Here is a 19,076-nt window from a genome sequence, read left to right on the forward strand (position 1 = left end):
CTAGTCTTTCATTCTCGGAAGCCTCCCTTTCTTGTTCAGCTCGCCGAACCCGTGAGGAGGTCGTCTGGAGCTGCTGGTCCTTCTCTCCGACCTCCTTGGAGAGCCTAGCAGTTGTCCTCTGAAGCTCCTTCACTTCCTCCACACGTCGTTCAAGCTCCGCCTTTTGGAAGTCCACTGTTCGCAAAGCAGCATCCTTTTGGTTCAGATACCTGTCCGCCGCTTCAAATGCTTGTGTTCTTTCCGCTTCGACGGACTCCAGGCTCAGCTTCAGCTTCGCGACCTCCTCCTTTAGGTCGCTTGCCCCCTATATGGCCCCCAGCCGAGTCTTCTCCATAGACATCCTCATCGCCAGCAAAGCCTGCGAGCAAGAAGTGAAGTTAGAATAAAGAATAAAGAATAAAAATAAAGACGATGGACAAACTTTAAGAGCAGCTTGTTTACCTTGCTTAGATGCTGGAACGACGTGGTCATCAGGTCATCGCCCGTATCAGCGAACTCATCATACGACTCCGATAACCCACACTCGAGTAGAGAATAGACTATCGGCTGCAGGTATTCGGGCAGACTCCCCAATGAGTCCAGCACTGGTGTGTCCTTCGCCTTGTCGGCAGCGATTGCCTCGCTCACGGGTTCCTTGCCCGACCTCCTTGAGTCCTGTCGCGACCTCAAAGGTTCTTCCTCAGATTCGATCTCCGACTCGTCGGCCTGAATCAGCTTCCTCTTCTTTGACCTCTGGGCCGAAGCCTTCCGCCTTGGGCGAGCAGGTGGTGCCTGAGCGACGTATTCTGTCCTGGTCGCTTCTTGCACAGGACGGGGCTGGGAAGGCGCGGCTGTTCGCACCGGTTGTGCTGGAATGGGACGAGCAGCTTCGGCCGCTCTCTCTCTCCTCGATCTGGGTTGGAGCCTTCCGTCTTGGGCGAGCAGGTGGTGCCTGAGCGACCTGTTCTGTCCTAGTCGCTTCTTGCATAGGACGGGGCTGGGAAGGCGCGGCTGTTCGCACCGGTTGTGCCGGAATGGGACGAGCAGCTTCGGTCGCTCTCTCTCTCCTCGATCGAGGGAAGACGAACGGTGCTCGGCGAGGCTGCTCAGACTCCTTCGGAGGCATAGTTGCTACATGTAAGTACATTAGTAAACAAAATTATTCTGCAACCAGAAGGAAATCAGTGTAACTTACCTTCTAGGGGCTCCAAAGACGCATTGTTACTGATAAAACCGTACTTTCGCAAGTTCGCGGTTGTTACGAGCTTCCTCGGGAAGGACTCCAAAAGACACAAGCCTATCCGAGTCGTTAAGCAGGTCTTGGCTGGTCGTTCTGTTAACTGCAAAAGAAGAAAGCAGGTCGTTATTATAAAGCATGTGAACAGATAATGAACCTAGCGAAGAAGAACCTACTTGGTTTCTGAAAGCGGCAATAGCCGTCATAGCAGAAAAAGAAAAATTTTGTCTCGTAGGCCCCCGCGTTGCTGGGATAGCTATGTATCCCATCGGCGATGGTAGGTCGACGGGACAAGTAATACGAGTCCTTGTCCCTACTCTTTTTAAGATAGTAGGCGATAACGAGTTCCACCGCCGTTGGCTCGCCCAAGCCACTCTTGCAGCACGCGATGTACATCACGACGGTGATGACATACGCGTTTGGCGTTAGCTGCATTGGTGCGATCCCGAAGTGATCCAGGACCGACCTGATGAAAGGATGGAAGGGAATCATCCCTCCACCCTTGAAGATCTCTTTGGAGATCGCAGCAAGGCCATCTGAAGGATGTCGTGACGACCGGGTGTGGTCGAGGAACACCTCTGCACAGACGTCAAACTGTCTTTTTATCCTATTGAGCTCTTCTTGGGTGAGAACCGAGAAGACATCAAGGGATGAGTCCTCGGGAATGTCCCGCGAGGACGAGTTGGCCGCTTCCTCGGGTCTGGACATTGATGGTTCCATTCCAGTCTGCAACACCGACAAACAGGTCATTTAAGCCATCACACGTTGTCCCGCATGGCGGCATGAGACAAAACCCTTAGACCCTAACAGTAACTCAAGCCGCCATCTACGGCTCAAATCTGACGATGGCGTTGTGCCTCTGGTGAAACACCAGGAGACCCAACGCCATTGCCCACCAACCAAACAAAAAGGAAAAAGAAAAAGGATCTCACCTTCTGGGACGCGTGACCAAGGCCGAATCTTGTTTCAGATATCCAAGAGGCGCCAATCGGAAAAGAAGAACTTCCGGTTTGCAAAGACTTGTCGCTCGAGGCAAAAGGGATTTTGGTGGCTTCATCTGAAAAGTTTGGGTTTTTATATGGACTGCGAACCGACGGTTACCACCTCTCGGAATCGAAACGACAACCTTCTCTCTCTCTCTGCATTAAATGCGCTCCACATCGCATTCAATGCTGTGATGATGGTCATCGTTTCAAATGCGTCGTGCAATTAATGCTGTCAAAACAACGCCGGGTCAGCACAATGCATTTAATGTGCCTGCCACGCTTTAACACGTGCAGAGCGCCTGATAGTGCAGAAACAGGTTCATTGAATCTTCAACCCTAAGGCACGGAAAGGAACGTCCGACGAATCCAGGTCGCTGAGATGATGATTGTCAGGTCGTTTAGGCAGAATGCGAGGTCATATTCGCAAGAGGCCCTGTCCCGAGCTTCTTCCGTTCAGGTCGAAATAACCAGAACCTCCAATCGCGGCATGACTTAGTTTCCAAGGTTCGATCCTCAAACCTTGAAAACTAGGGGACTTCTGTTATGCCTAGGAAAACAAGCGCTGACGTGGAAAGTCACGTGATGAAGAGTGACCTGCTCCCGTCAGGGCAATGCGCGCACGTCAGGCCTGCCAAACGATGTGGAGCTCCCACGTGTCCATTTCCCTGCAATAAATCATGTGAAATCAGCTTGGAAAGAGGGCAATGGGACGTAAAGCCGGATTATGTCCTGACAATCACACCAACCCATGGATTTAATGATGATTACACGCCTTCAGCTTGATATAAAAAGAAGAAGACCCCTTCATTAGGGGGATTCAACCATTTTTACACTAAAAAAACTCTCTCTTGTACACCTTGATTTTACTTTTCATAATCATTTGTAAGTCAGTCCGCTGTTGCGACCTGACCCACATTACCAATACAAATCAGTGGATGTAGGACTTGCTACCTTAGCATCCGAACCACTTTAAAAAGCTTTTATTACATTCATTCCACATTTTACGTTCTATAATCACGTGTGTCTCTTGACCAGTCAACGTTACACACGTGACGATTAGTTGGTGTTAGAACCACGCATCAACAAAAGTATATATATAATGAAATATCTGCTTTAGGTCCAATCAACATCTTATATTATATCAAGAGAGCTTAAACAATCATAAATAGAGTAAACGACTTTTTCCCACCCAAAGTATGCCTTAATGACACTTTTCCACCCAAAAATTTTAAAAATATCAATTTATTACCTAAAGTTTATATTCCATTACTACTCAAAATACACTTCCCTACAAAACCGGGAATTTTATTTGTTCTCATTAGCATTACAGGAGAATCTTTTAATCATGTAGGACATGAAAAGCCATATTTCATTACCACCCTACAAAACCGAATTAACAAATTGAATAAGGCAGAAGCGTAAGTCAAAATTCTCAGGTGAACATCCCATGAATGATGTGAATACATTTATACTCCACCCCACAAAAATGGAAAGGATCAAGATGACCTAATTTGAAGGACCTGTCATGTGCAATGTTTCAACTTTCAAGCACAGATTACAAATAGTTTTTCCTAACAAGAAGCACATGCCTTTAATTCATTCTTTAGAGGGAGGTGGAAAAATTTTTAAGGTTTCATAGTTGGCAGTGACCTGACATTCGATTTGAAAAGAAAAAGAAAAAAAAAAGTGTTTAGTCCCTGATATATTAATCCCTTAACAAGCCACTGCAAGAAAAAATGGCATCCAAATCATAAAAACTGAAGCTCTCTTGGTGCTTGTATGTTTTTTGTTGAGAAAGAGGAAAGGATGGATACCATGTAGCAAGCAGATTCCCATCATGTGAGAAGGAGCAACAAGAGAGTGGCCTATCATCTCCAAACTCATTGCAATCAAGGAACAAACTCTGTGCCTGCCTCAGAGCCAAATCAATTTCTCCATCAATATTTTCATCCGGATCATCCCTTTTCCTGCATGTGAGTTGAAAACAAGATACCTATAGTACTAGAAACAAATTCCACATTTCAAAAAATTGACTTAGGACTGAAGAAGACTGCCAAAATTCAACTATAAGACTAGTTAGCCTCATGAATGTCCTATAGTTCAGCTCAATTCTAGCCTTGATGATTTCTTGTAACAGTTGTTTGACCATTTTAATATCTCTTTCCCTACAGAAACTAGAAAGCATTACGTTATAAATGTGACCATTAGGAGATAAACCAATCTTTTTCATCTAACCATACAAGGTAGATGCTTCTCCAATCCTCCCATCCTTGAGAAGTCCACAAATAAAAACTGTATATTATACAATATCTAGTGGGTATTTCTCTACTATGGCCCTTCTAAACAATCTAATAGCTCTATGACATTTACCAGCTTTTATAAGTATATCCATAATTAGAGTATGTACATGTGCATTGAAAGCCGACAATCCCTTGGTACACACAAACTGCTTCATCGATTCTTCCGGCTCCACATAGTCCACAAAGTAATCCAAAAAAGATGTACTTATCAGGTCTCATACCACTATCCAACACATCACTATATAACTCCACAGCATGAGATGGAAGCTCACCTTCAAAAAAGTAACTTAAAAGTGCGTTACAAACTACTATATCCCCTTCTACCACAAGTCCATGTACTGACTTGGGTAAAAGAGAAAATCTCCTAGACAAATATACAGTAGATAATAAAAAGGAAAACGTATAAGAGTCTGGAACCAATTTCCTTTTTGACAAACTATGAAACACATCAAGTGCATCATGATACCTCCCAATCTTTGATAAGCAATCTATTAATACATAGTATAAAACCACACTAGTCATGCGACCAACTGATTGACTATCATGAAAATAATTTCGTTGCTTCGCATACCAAAGGAAAAGACTCAAAGCAATCCAATCAGAAGGGCAATACAACAAAGTTGAATATATAATGTGAGGTGTAAGGATGATTGGTTTCCTTCTATTGGGGAAATATTCATATCGGTCATAAACATTTTGGTAAATGGTGCGATGTTGTTGCACATACCTGGTGGATTCATCTATGGGACCGACCAAAAGAGAAGAAATAGATGGTGTGAACTGTGAATCAGCTGCATGTTGAGGTGACTCAAGGCAGTTGTAGAGCTAATATAAAATTAAGGTCAGTCATATACTTAATTATGAGCATAACTGGTGCTTCAAATCCGGTCAAAGTAATTAATCAGTAATGCTTTGCTTTGTTTCCTGCACTTAATTAAGCCTCAACTTTTGTTTTCTTTATTATTAAAATCTCTGTTATTAGTCTAACTTAGACTAATAACATAGATTTTCATTTAAGGATTTACTCTGTTGTATTAACTGTTAAACTGTCAGCTATCAAAGTCAGTATTAAAGAAATAGTTTGAAGCTCCCAATTTTTTACCAATGAATTTCCCTAAATTCAAAATTCATCGGCAAAAAATTTGGAGTTGTCACGTAGGTGTTATGAAAGAGAGTTTGTAACATTGGTTTGTAAGTCAATCTTTATTGTATATATAAGCAACTATTGTAACAAATCCTCAAGTAGATGTATAAAAATGCATCTGTCATTGAAATAAACAACAAAATTACATTTCTCTAAAAGCTAGTTCCTTGTAACCAATGTTCTGAAACCTGAACCAAGCAATGACCCGATCAACCGACCGGGTCTCAATTCGAACGATTGAACCAATCGGACCAATCAGTCGAATCGATGATGTCATCATGTTGATGTCAGCATGACCAAAAAATCCGAATAACCTTAAAAGTTCAATAAAAAACTTCAACAACAATCACAAAATCAAAGTTTACAACTGATTGATTACAAATTCATAAAGAAATAGATCATTTTTTAATCAAAGGCATACAATCATCAATCAACCAAACCAAAACAGAAGATGCAACAAGTGCCTGATTTGAATCCCAATTAGCCGTAACTTTCTTGATTTGAACCCCAATTCTCATTGCATCAACTCCCATTATCCATCTCAATCTTCATCTAACTTATCGCCCTCAAATTCATATACACTAGCACGATAAGGACTTGCATACTTGCGAAACTCTTCTTTTTCTTTATTCTTTACCCCAAATTCTTTTAGTGCTTCTTGCATCTAGAATCTAGCATCATAAGAAACCTTTAAGCACTTTCCAACATCCCTTTTTACTCCTGTTAGGTGTTATTTCATTCGAAAAATACCTCCACCTTTAGTTACCTTGCCACATTAAAGACATGTTAATATATTCTTTCTATTTTTATCACCCTCAGCAACATGTGTCCATGTTACATCACCCCTTCCTCGAAAAGATTGTGAGGAAGCACCCGCAAATGTAGAGTTTTGCCCAAACGCAAATGATGACATTCTCTTCCCTAACAACCAACAAACGATTAGTTTTAGATAAAATCTATCATTTTAATTTAATAATTCTATCTTAAAAAAAAAAAAAAAAAAAATTGTTTGGTGAATTAGAATTCCAGTATTTTAGACGAACTTGAAAAGCAATTCTAGTATCTATACCGCTTTGTTATTCTCTCCATATTAAATTAAGGGACTTGGACTAACAAAGCCAATTAGGCAAAACCCAATTAAGATCCAAACTGTGTAATATCTATGCTCTCAAACAATTTGCTTTCAACTTAATTAACTCATAAATCTCCAATTACTAGCAAATTGTCACCACCCAAACTAACTTTTATCCAGATTACCAGTCATAGCTCCCAACAAGAAAACAAATAGAGATAAACACGAGAGCATAAAAAATCATATTCCAAAGGCAAGTAGCATGACGCTGTCTAAAATAGTTTAAGAACTACGACTAGCTCATTAGCTAATAACACTTTCACAAAACCTTCCCCATAGGCAATAAAGCTTTTCATCTTATGAAGGAAGCTATAAGACAGCTCGGCAAATTGACAAATTGACAAACAATACACCATGAATATGAGCATCAGATAAAAAGTGTAATGAATATTTACCACAACTACAAATGAATACCAACTTTGAAGTGTTTGTATCAGCAATACGTTGAAGGAGGAATTTCTTCACAACAACAGATCTACTAATACGTTGAAGAAGCGATTCCAATTCACTTAAATTTGAAAAACCTTCTAAAGCCTCAATTTAGCATTACAGGAGAATCTTTTAATCATGTAGAACATGCAAAGCCATAGTGCAGAAGTATTGTAAGTCATATGACGTATGTGGTCATTAATCAATTTGTTATTAAGTTAATTTAGGGATTGCAATAACTGCAAATCGGAACTCGAACAATCTCAATTTCATTTGGTTGAAGTGCAATTGTTCAACATTTCTGTTAACTCCAACGTAGAACAAAGTTTCAGGTGGGGCGAAAGTTGGTCATGAGTGTTGCTCTGTTTTAACTAATCACAATAGCCTTGAAAATCCTTCACAAAATTAATTGTTTCAGTTAATAATAAAAGAAAACAAAGTGTCTATGTAGATAAATCATAAGCTTCCCAGAAATTGATAACCAAACCAGAAATCATAATAAAATAAAGAGCTTAAGAAGAAAACCAGACCAGAACAAACTGAAAAATGATTAAATCTTCAAAGCTAACTGTCCAACAATTTTGGTTTACAGAAAATGTTTGTAAAATTTTTTAAAACAACAAATTCCTTTACATGCTTCAGAGACCAAATGCATATTAACATTAAGGTCTTTCAAAAGATTTGTTAGAAACTGGTACCCTGTATTTACTATCTCAAACAACTATAAATAGATGAAAATTTTCATCTCAAAACTGATCAATAAGTTGCTTGATTTATTAATCATGTTCGAATTCCTTGACTCGATCAATTCATTGTTCCAAGAATATTTGATGCCAAAAGCTAACTGTGACATATGAAAAATGCATTAATTATTTATAGGATTAAAAATGACAATGATGGTGTTAATTCTAAAAAAGGGTAGTAAATTGTTCTTTTAAAGAAGCAAGTAAGAGATAGAAATATAGATTAGAGGCAAGCTCACCCAACAAAATGTGAAAACCAAAAGAATCAGTAGTTGTTTCATGAGGCAAATTTGCCTTTAGTTCTACAAGTGCATCAATGAAGTTTTTTGTGGCATCACTAGACTCTATCTCCCTTCTTGCGACTATTCATAAAGCCTTATCTCATCCTGGCTGGCGTGATGCTACGATAGAAGAAATGAATGCTTTAGATGTTAATGGTACTTGGACCTTGGTTGACTTACCTACTGGAAGGAGACCTATTGGATGCAAATGGGTGTTTGCTGTTAAAGTAAATCCTGATGGGTCAGTGGCTAGGCTTAAAGCTCGTCTTGTAGCTAAAGGCTGCTATGCTCAAACTTATGGAGTGGATTATTTTGACACTTTTTCCCCTGTGGCTAAATTGACTTCTGTTCGCTTATTTATCTCTATGGCGGCTACTCACTCTTGGCCATTGCATCAATTGGACATAAAAAATGCCTTTTTACATGGTGACCTTCATGAAGAAGTCTATATGGAGCAACCACCTGGGTTTGTTGCTTTAGGGGAGTATGGGAAAGTTTGTCATCTTTGCAAATTGTTTAATGGTTTGAAACAGAGTCCACATGCTTGGTTTGGAAAGTTTAGTCAGGTAGTTGAAAAGTTCAGAATGACAAAGAGCAAGTCTGATCACTCAGTCTTTTACAAACAATCGGCAGTTAGCATTATTCTTCTTGTCGTATATGTTGACAACATTATCATCACTGGGAGAGACACTGCAAGGATTTCATTACTTAAGTCANGAATAAATTTATTCCTAACTAAATTAGGGTTTTAATTTTTTATTGCATATGAAAGGCAACTTAAAATAAAAATAAAAATCAGAAAACACATTAATTAAATCCAAGCCACTCACCTTACTCTCTCACACGTTTTTCACTTGGTGGAGAAGAGAATTTAGAAAAATTCTACATCCTTTTTGCTTCTGTATCTTAATAGCACTTGAGACTGCAAATCGATCGTCATTCTATCTTCGTGTGGATATTAAGAGTTCACTCTTATTTTAGAGTAAGAGCGATTCATGTTGATTGAAGAAACTCCAAACACTGATATGAAATCTAGAAATTTTATATTTAATATTATTTCATATGTAAATAACGTAAATCAGGTATAAACTTCCTAGGTTCAATGTTATTGTTCGGAATTTTATTTTTAATTTCCGCTGTGCAAACCCCATAAGCAACTAACAAACATTTTAATAAAAAGGGTTTTGAACCTGTAGCTGTTATAGTATTTTCAGTTTGATCAAGTCCTTGCCAGTTGCCACTGTCCTATATGATAGGTGGCTGAGAACTACCACTAGACCGACATCAACTGAAGTTTCAACTGGAAATGCAACTCTCGAAGATAAGCCAAAACAAGAAAAAGGGAGAAGACAAAGGGTACAAAAAGGAGGCTTTTGTGGAACCCATAAGCCAAAACAAGAAGAAGGGAGAAGACAAAGAGAGAAGAACTCATTCGAGAAGGTGAGGAGGCAACCATCCTGTACCATTTGAGACGAAGTGAGAACCATTTGAGAAGTTGAAGACAAAGAGAGAAGAAAAATAAGGAATACAGAAAGAAAGAGAAAAAAGAATGCAGTCGCCAATAAAAGAAGGAGAGAGAGGGAAGAGAAGAAGATAAGAAAAAAAAGAGGGAAGAGGGTAAATGATATAATCATCCTTTAACTATTTTTTGAAATTATCATTATGTCCTTCTGCAGTTAAAATTAATGGACAAATTGTAACGGTGGGTGGGAAAATGTCATTATAAAACTTGGCGGGCGGGAAGGTGAGTAGGCGAAACCTTGGGTGGGAAAAAGTTGTTTACTCCCGAAAAAATATTGATTGGAGGAGTGGGTTGGGTATGCATCAAGTAATCAAAGAAGTCAAGTGCTTGGTTGAGATTGAAGTCACCTGTTTACTATTTTCTTTCAGGGATTTGTAAGGTGGGGACTCTTCGATTGTGAGTTACTGTAGGAGTTCTGTTTTGGTATCGAAAGTTGAGGGATCTTTTGACTGAGTGATTAAAATATTAAAATTTAACCTATTTTTGGCAACCAAAAAAAGAAGCCCCAAAAAGGGTTCGATCCCTTCGGAGAAATTTGCTGCTGATTTGCACAGTAAAAGCTGCAGGAAGAAGCCGAAGCTGTGGGTGCGCAAAGATACACAATATTGGTAATTTATGAATAAAAGTCTGAAGTTTGGATTTATAACATGTGCAGATTTGCAACAACTCCGGGCAAAAAATAAAAGTGGTAACCCCAAATGATAAATTGTTGAAAGAAGGGTAAATCAAGCGACTTCCTATCAATCAAGAGCTTAGAGTCTTTGATTAAATGATTCATGTACAGACCACTCCTTATATCATTACTCAATAGTTTATTTGTTCTTGGTAAGAATTACGCAGAAAGCTTTTGTAATGTTGTTTTGCTTTACAATATCTTATGGTGGCGTTTGTTGCCAGATTTGATGGCGTCAACTTTTAATAAAAAGGGTTTGGGACCTGTAGCTGTTACAGTATTTTCAGTTTCAAGTCCTGGCCACTGTCCTATATGATACGTGGCTGAGAACTACCACTGGACCGACATCAACTGAAATTTCAACTGGAAATGCAACTCCGTCGAAGATAAAAACAAAGGAACCTGAGATGCCCGCAGGGGAAGCCAGAGTCTGACGTTTCTCTCCTTCACTTTTTCTTTCCTCTGCATCAATGAGCACAGCTTGAAGATTGTTCCTAAGCTTTTTAACTTCTTTTTCAGCACCAATGACTAGAATCACCTCCTGTTGTATCCCTTTACCAATGATTGAAGTGAGTTGCTGCAGGACACTGGAAACAATTGCTTCAGCCATAATCACCGTGCTAATTTGGTGATGAGACCTTCCCATTGAATTTAGTCGTATTGTCACAATAACCTTCAAAATGATTTATATTTTATCTCATCTACCAAACTTGTACAATTATGTTTGACTTCCCCAGCCCGATAAATTCATCATTCCATGATCATTTGTTGCAAAGCACACTGTTACATGGAAATACAAGTATTGTTTATAGGATTGTATATGACAACGATTATATGTTAATTCTCAAAAAGGCTTGAATATCCATAGGTAATTTAGAATTATCAAAAAAAATTTGAAAAATAAAGGTTGGAGATAACAATATAGATGAGTTGCTACTCACCAAGCAAGTGCCTCAACGAAGTTTTTGCCATTGAACTGTCACATAATTGTAAACTCTCAACATAGGTAACCCAGCTAGTATTCAGTTCTATGTATTAAAGCAAATAGCAGAATCAGAAACACAAAGCTGTGATATGCTTTCCATAAGAAATGAAGAAAGAACAAAAGATATGAGAGAAAGCATAACCAACCATTAGTTGAGTTCTTTCGACTACTCTCCTCACGACATTCTTCCTCTCTTCCATAACCCGAAAATTTGATGAAATTTGAAACTAAAAATAGAAAATAACATGCATTAGTTTGACTTGATTAAAGGAAAATAAAAAATGAAAAAGGCGTCTGTCATCGATAACAATTTGATCCTCCACAATGCAAATAGGAGATGGAAGCTCACCAAGCAAATATTAAGCGAAAAAAAGAGTCCCTTATCAATATCACCAATGCCATTTCCCTCTATTCCATAAAGCGAAACACTGCAATTAGAAAATAAATATTTGACAAAATTTGAAACTATAGATCGGAAATTATATCCCTTACTTAAAAGTATAAAAAAGAGCTTAAACATTGTGGGAAAATTGATATATGAAAATTGGTCTGTCAATGTTTTCCAGCAGGAGAAAAAGTTGTCTGCAGAGGGAATTTGATGGCTAGTTTTAATAAGCTCAAAGAGAACAAATGTCTTAACATAGGAAACTTTTGGTCAGGAAAAGGACTGCAATAAGATCCTCAAACTGGAAACTTCTCAATACATTATATTCAACCTTGATTCTTTAGAAAATTCAAGACAACTTAAACTTGCCTGTCTGCATCAAAATTAGCAGATAAAAATCAAGTGGTGAAGTGCTATCTAGTTTGAACATCAAGAAAAAAACAAAGTAAGAAAGCATAACCAACCAATTGAGTGAATATTCCCCTGCATTTATCCCTCCTCTCTTCCCTGTTTGTTCTAATTAAGGTAGATATGTGAAACTGTGATTGAATAGAAAATTGAATGCCCTAGTCAAAAAAAAAAAAAAAAAAAAAAAAAATTCGTATAAAGATTATCAAATTATTCATCCATGAAAAATTGAGTTAAGACCTTTAAGAGGCATGGACATCTCTCATAGAAGATATTTACAGGATGATAGAAAGTTCCGTAGATGAAATTTGATGCCTTGATTCAATAACTTTTAAGCCCATAAAGGAAATGCAAAAACAACCTCATTCCACCAACATCTGTCATATAATTTACTGCATCAAAAAAATAACATATAAAGGTCAACTTTTCTTCAGAAGTAAACGGCATTTTAAATTTTAAACATGCTTGAAGCATAAAAATTCAGAAAACAAACCTCAATGAACCATAGAAGTAATTCATATGGGGAATTCAGTGCAACTGAAGAAGCTCCCTGGCATAAGAGAAAGGTATTGACAGTTATTTAATGAACCTGTTCGACATCAATCGAAAAATAATCGTTACTTGATGTGTTTTTCTCACTATGTAGATTTAAATGCACCCTCCTAAATCTTAACATTTAACTGGATGAAAATAAAATATAGTGTGTGTGTGTAGAAAAAAGTTAAATTTCTTAAACACATTATCTCCAGAAATTTCAAAATAAGAGAGCAGTTAACAAGAATATGATTAAATCTTCCATTTAAACTCTTAATTCCTTGTCTTGAATCTCGATCAATTCATCGTTCCATGAACATTTGATACAAAAGCACAATGTAACATGAAAATTCAACTATTATTTACAGGAATACAATTGACATTGAAGATGCTAGTACTTAAAAACAACTTGGGTATTGTCAATAACAACTTGTTCTTTTCAAGAAGCAAGTAGGAGATAGAAACATATATCAGATGTACTGACCAAGAAAATGTGAAATCCAATAGATGTAGCACTGGTTTCATAGGGCAATTTCTGACATTGAACGATAATTATTATTGGTCCTAAAATTATTGCTTTTCCCTTGTGTATTTCCTCAGCGAATCAGTTACAGAAATTGGAAAATCTCAGCTTAGGTAGACAACTAATTAATCAGCTCTGCACATTAAATAAAATCAGAAACCCGAGGCTATGATGAGCTTTCTGTTTAAATATTATGAAATGAAGAAAGGATAGAGAATAGTGACAAAACAAAACAAACCATCAACTGAGACTGAGCTCTCTCAACCACTCTCCTAATGCCACTCTTCACATTTTCCATAATGCAAAATGCTGCACAGATCAGACAATAAATATTTTTGATGAAATTTGAAACCATAAATAGAATATTACATGCCTTAGTATAAAAGAAATGAAAGCATTTAAAAATGATCAGAAAATTGATGTAAAGAAAGTGGGGTTATGTCCTTTCCAGCCTTAGTATAATAGAAGGACAAATTTTTCCAGCATGATATAAAGTTCTGCTACTGGAATCTGATGCCTGGTTTCAGTAAGTTCAAAGAAAACAAATGTCTTAATATATGCAAAACTTGGTCAAGAAAAGGAATGCAACAAGTACCTCAATCTGACTTCTTTTTCAATATGACAGTAGGCTATACAAATAAACAGTATGAAAGGCTAGCTTACCAAGCGAATGTTGAAGGCCAGGGATTGAACACTTGTTTCATCTGATAAATTTTCTGTTTTCTTACAAGTGCCTCAATCAAGTTTTCTTCAGTGAATGATGTAATTCTCCCCTCCATTCCTATGGCCTCAAATGTTTAACAGAAATTTGAAATTATCAGCATAGTAATCAAAGAAATAACAGAACCAGTTCCAAAATGATGTGATGGGCTTTCCAATTAAGCATAAAGAATTAAAGAAAGAACAGAGAACAACATTAAGAAAGCATAACCAACCATTAATAGAGTTCTTTCGGCTACTCTCTGAAAACCACTCTTCCTCTCTTCTAAGTTCTGGAGTTTGGTTTTGGAAAAATGCTCTGTTTCAAGTATTTATTATCAATAACAATTTGCTCTATGCAAGAAGCATGCAGGAGATACAAACGTAGGTCATTTGGAAGCTCACCAGGGAAATGTTAAGAACAGGATTGAACTCTTGTTTCATCTGGCAAATCATCTTTTTGTTTACAAGCGCTTCCTTAAATGAGATAAATTGGTCCTGCAGTTCTATAGTCTCCAGTATTGACTCTGATGATCACTCCTTCACATACATCAAAGAAATAAACATAATACTCTGATATACTACCTAATTAGAAATCTAGAAACAAAGAAAGAACAGAAAGCAGCATTGAGAAAGCATATCCAACCACTAATTGAGTTCTATGGACCACTCTTCTAATGCCATTAATTCCTCCTCTCCTCGATAACGAGAAATGCTGGACTGAGAAAATAAATTTTGATGAAATCTGAAACTATAAAATAGAAAATTATATGCCTTAGTTAAAAGTAAAGAAGAGCTTAAACATTAACAGAAAATTGACGTACGAAAAGTGGTATTATGACCTTCAAGACGTACAGACACAAAAGATATTTCCCGGTCTGTCACTGTTTTCCAGCATGACAAAAAGTTTTGCGGAAGGAATTTTATGCCTGGTTTCAATTAGCTAAAAGCGAACAAATGTCTTAACATAGGAAAGTTTTGCTGAAATTCATGACATCATTTGTCAACCTTGATTCTTCAGGAAATTCATGACATCTTAAACTTGCCTCTCTGCGTCAAAATTAACATATCAAAATAAAGTTTAATTATAGAGAACATGGCTTTTCAATGTCCACACTAAGTAGAGAGATAAGCAAGAAAATAAACCTATCACAATGAATCATCAAAGGATTTCATAGACACTGTAATTTGAGAAGCTTCTGACATAAGAGCAATCCAACAGTAAGAGAAACCAAATAACAGATATATAAATCAGTTCTGCATAAAATTTAAAGAACTTGTAAAACCAGTAATTGTGCTATGATGTGCTTTCTAGTTTAAAAATAGGGAAAAACAAAGAAGTGAGAAAGCATAACCAACCACTTGAGTCCTTTTGAGTACATAATCTCCTATATTTGTCCATCCTCTTCCTTATTTGTTCTAAGGCACAAATTCTGAAGCTGTGATCAAATAGAAATTTGCATGCCTTAGTTAAAAGAAAAAAATTGCATAAACAGTATTATCAGATGATTAATAGTATCAAATTCTAGCTTACCAAGCAAATATGTAGACAAAGGATTGAGCACTGGTTTCATATGGTAGATTTTCTCTTTGCTTACAAGTGCCTCAATCAAGTTTTCTTCTGTGCATGATATCATTTGGTCAATTTGAAATTCTTAGCATTGTTAGCAACCATAATAAATAAATAAATAAATGAATAACAGAACCAGTTACAAAATGATGTGATTTACTTTCTAAATAAACATCAAGAATTAAAGAAAGAATAGAAAGCGACATTGAGAAAGCATAACCAACCATTAATCGAGTTCTTGAGTTCTTTCTGCTACTCTACAAAACTCATTCTTCCTCTCTTCAAAGTTTCCCTGGGTTTGGTTTTGGAAAATGCTGTGTGTCAAGTATCTATTATCAATAACAAATTGTCTACGCAAGAAGCAAACAGGAGATAGAAACATAGATCAGTTTGAAGCTCACCAGGAAAATGTTAAGAATAGGATTGAGCTCTTGTTTCATCTTGCAAATTATCTCTTTTTACAAGTCCCTCAACAAAGTTTCTTCTTCCATAAATGAGATAAACTGGTTCTGCATTTCTATGGCCTCCTATATTTGCTTTGATGATCAGTAAAAGAATTCTTGAATTCTCAGAATAGTTAGAATGACTAGAAAATCACTTCTTCACATACATCAAAGCAAGAACAGAAAGCAGCATTAAGAAAGCATATCTAACCACTAATTCAGTTCTTTCGACTACTCTTCTAAAGCCATTAATTCCTTCTCTCCTTGATAAGGTGAAATGCTGGACTGAGAAAATAAATATTTGATGAAATATGAAACTATAAATTGAAAATTATACGGCTTTTAGTTAAAATTATTAAAGAGCTTAAAAATTACCAGAAAATTGATGTATGAAAAGTGGAATTATGACCTCCAAGAAGCACGGATACATAAGATATTTCCTGGCCTGTCACTGTTTTCCAGCATGATACAAAGTTTTGTTGATCAAATTTGATCCCTGGTTTTAATAAGTTCAAACAGAAGTAATGTCTTAATATAGGTAACAATTTATGACATCTTAAACTCGCCTCTCTGCATATTATAAAAATAACTGAATCAGAACACACTGTTGAGAAGTGCTTTTAAAAGTCAGTAAGGAAGAAAGAAAAGAGAAATTCACAACCGACCATTAACTAAGTTCTTCTGACTACACTTCTAACACCCATTATCTTCCATAGCGCAAAATGCTACACTGAAACAATGACTACTTGGTGAAATTTGAAAGTATAAATAGTAAATTACATGCTTTAGTACAAAATGACAGAAAAAAGCACTTAACCATTTTCCAAGCCAGACAAAATTTAAACAGTATGAAATGCTAGCTTACCAAGTAAATGTGAAGAGCAGGGTTTGAGCAATTGTTTCATCTTGTAAATTTTGTTTTTGCTTACAAGTTCCTCAATCAAGCTTTCTTCAGTGCATGATGTAATTTAGTCATCCATTGCTACAGCCTCGAATGTTTAACAAAAAATTGAAATTCTCGGCATAGTTAGCAAACCATCAAGAAGTAACAGAACCAGTTTTCTTAAGATAGGCTTTGATATTAAACATCAAGCATTAAAGAAAGAACATAGAGCAACATTGAGAAAGCATAACCAACCATTAATCGAGTTCGTTCAGAAACTCTCCAAAAACCATCGAGTTCGTTCAGAAACTCTCCAGAAACCATTCTTCCTCTCCTCCATGCCACAAAATGCATGCATCTCTGGAACAGTAAATATTGTGATGAAATATGAAACCTTAAATAGAAAAAATTACATGTCTTTGTAAAAAGGAATTGACAAAAAAAAAGCACGTACTTAACTGAGTTGTTCCGACAACTCTCCTAGCCCCAACACCCATTCTTTCCTTCTTACAGAAGACAAAAAAGCTGCATTCAATTTGAAGCTATAAATAGAAGAACATCACATGCTTTAGTATAAATAAATTAATATATATTTAAGATATTTATTTTTTAAATTAATTAATTAACTCCCCAAATCCTGATCTCTAGTACAAGGCCCATGTACCTAATTTTGCATTAGTAGACCAATCCATTCTTTAACAATTTTACAAAAAACATATAATGCGCTTTTGGTTTATTATTTTGGATAAGATTTTAGAAATAGTATTGGATAATTGAATAGGGAGTATTACGAGATAAAATTTAAAAATTTATGAAAAAAACCCCCAAGGTTTGCTAATTTAATAAACACCCTAATATATTAAAATATTGTAAAATGACAAAAACACCCCTACCACCCGCAATGCCAGATTCTAGCTACCACCGCTGGAATCTGGTCGAAAAATTAGGTAATCATACATAGCAGTCGGATCTTGCGAGTATTCGATCGATATGGCCTTTTCCAGCCATATCCACCACGGATCTGACCGAAAAATGCCAGATTTAAGGCCGCATGTGGCCCTCGATGGCCGGAAAAGGTCATCTTTGGCCGTCAGATCTGGCCATTACCGGCTATTTCCGGTAATTGTGTGACTATTGTGACAAATTCCGGCTACCACCGGCGGTGGTTGCCAGAATCCGGCAAGTATTGGTGGGTGAGGGTATTTTTGTTAGTTTTTAAACTTTTTTTTAGGGGGTATTTATGAAATTAATAAACTTATAGGGTCTAAAAATAATTAAAAATAGACTAATATTTCGAGAATAATGTGCCAAACAACATTTGAAGAATAGGATTGAGAATATGGATAAAAACAATAAGCCAAACGCACTATATTTTTAAATAACTAATTTTGATGAAATAAAATTAATTTTATAAAACTAAAAAAATTTAAAAATAAATAAATTCAGATTAAACTAAAATAAATTCAGAAAAAATATTGATCTTCACAAGTCACCAAAAACCATATTTAACAAGACCCATGTAACGTATTTTGGGCGGTTCCATTCTTTAACAATCAAATTAAACAATAAAAGGTCAATTTTATGTTTATTTATTTATTCTATAATTTTAAATAGCCAATAATTGCGTATGTATAAAACTACAACAAAGAGATTTTGATATCTAATTTGGTTAAAACAAGTGGAGTATATATAAAATAATCATTCAACAAATCCAATGCTCTCTCAATCATTCATTTAATCATTTCTAGTTTGCTTAAGGCAAGTGGAGAGGAGACCAGTCTCTTTCATTTCAATGTAAACATAACCAAATCACAAGTGAGTTAAAATTGGCATGTCAGGCCAGCCATATGTATTAATATTATATTTACTAATTCTTGAATTTGGACCATTATTTAAATTACCTCTAACTAAATCTATCATTATCATTTAACTTAAACATTTGCCTTTTTTTCAATATCTTCTAATTCATTAATTATTCATCACAAATACATTTATTTAAACAAAAATAAATTATATTACCTATCATTTTCCCCTTCATCAATAGTAGCCTAGCAGAGGATAGTTCGCAATATGTTTTTTCAATGCTGTATTCTGAACTAGGTGGTTTGGTAGTGTCTTCAATTTGGGGCAGTTAAAAATCCGCAGAATAACCAGAGATGGCATGATTGTAATATCATCTTCTTCTTCTCCCTTTCTTGTAATCTCATAATCCCACTCTTC

At 36.5% G+C, this 19,076-nt stretch overlaps 1 protein-coding gene across 16 annotated transcripts in view; it reads right to left on the reverse strand.

Annotated features, from left to right (window-relative positions):
• The window catches only part of LOC116119063, a 90,041-nt gene extending 73,082 nt beyond the window's left edge, over nt 1–16,959 (reverse strand). For 2 of the 16 annotated variants that reach the window (XR_004126293.1, XR_004126295.1), the window contains exon 1: nt 13,223–13,260. Coding sequence is in view for 2 of the 16 variants with exons in the window: in XM_031405019.1 (XP_031260879.1) it covers nt 11,188–11,206; nt 11,368–11,402; nt 11,558–11,638; nt 11,761–11,931 (306 nt within the window). In the remaining 14 variants the exon portion in view is untranslated. Of the gene's footprint in view, nt 1–10,415; nt 11,207–11,367; nt 11,455–11,557; nt 11,639–11,760; nt 12,102–12,277; nt 12,336–12,444; nt 12,597–12,697; nt 12,794–13,222; nt 13,397–13,499; nt 13,571–13,924; nt 14,050–14,196; nt 14,280–14,365; nt 14,501–14,606; nt 14,706–14,784; nt 15,011–15,106; nt 15,160–15,319; nt 15,400–15,494; nt 15,582–15,754; nt 15,845–15,931; nt 16,058–16,184; nt 16,259–16,348; nt 16,544–16,638; nt 16,704–16,838 lie in introns of those variants that run through there. The other 14 variants (XR_004126279.1, XR_004126277.1, XR_004126278.1 and 11 more) reach the window with 14 other exon arrangements.
• Nucleotides 16,960–19,076: the final 2,117 nt, after the last annotated feature.

The sequence above is a fragment of the Pistacia vera genome, unplaced genomic scaffold, assembly GCF_008641045.1.
Source record: "Pistacia vera cultivar Batoury unplaced genomic scaffold, PisVer_v2 Contig871, whole genome shotgun sequence".
Lineage (NCBI taxonomy): Eukaryota > Viridiplantae > Streptophyta > Magnoliopsida > Sapindales > Anacardiaceae > Pistacia > Pistacia vera.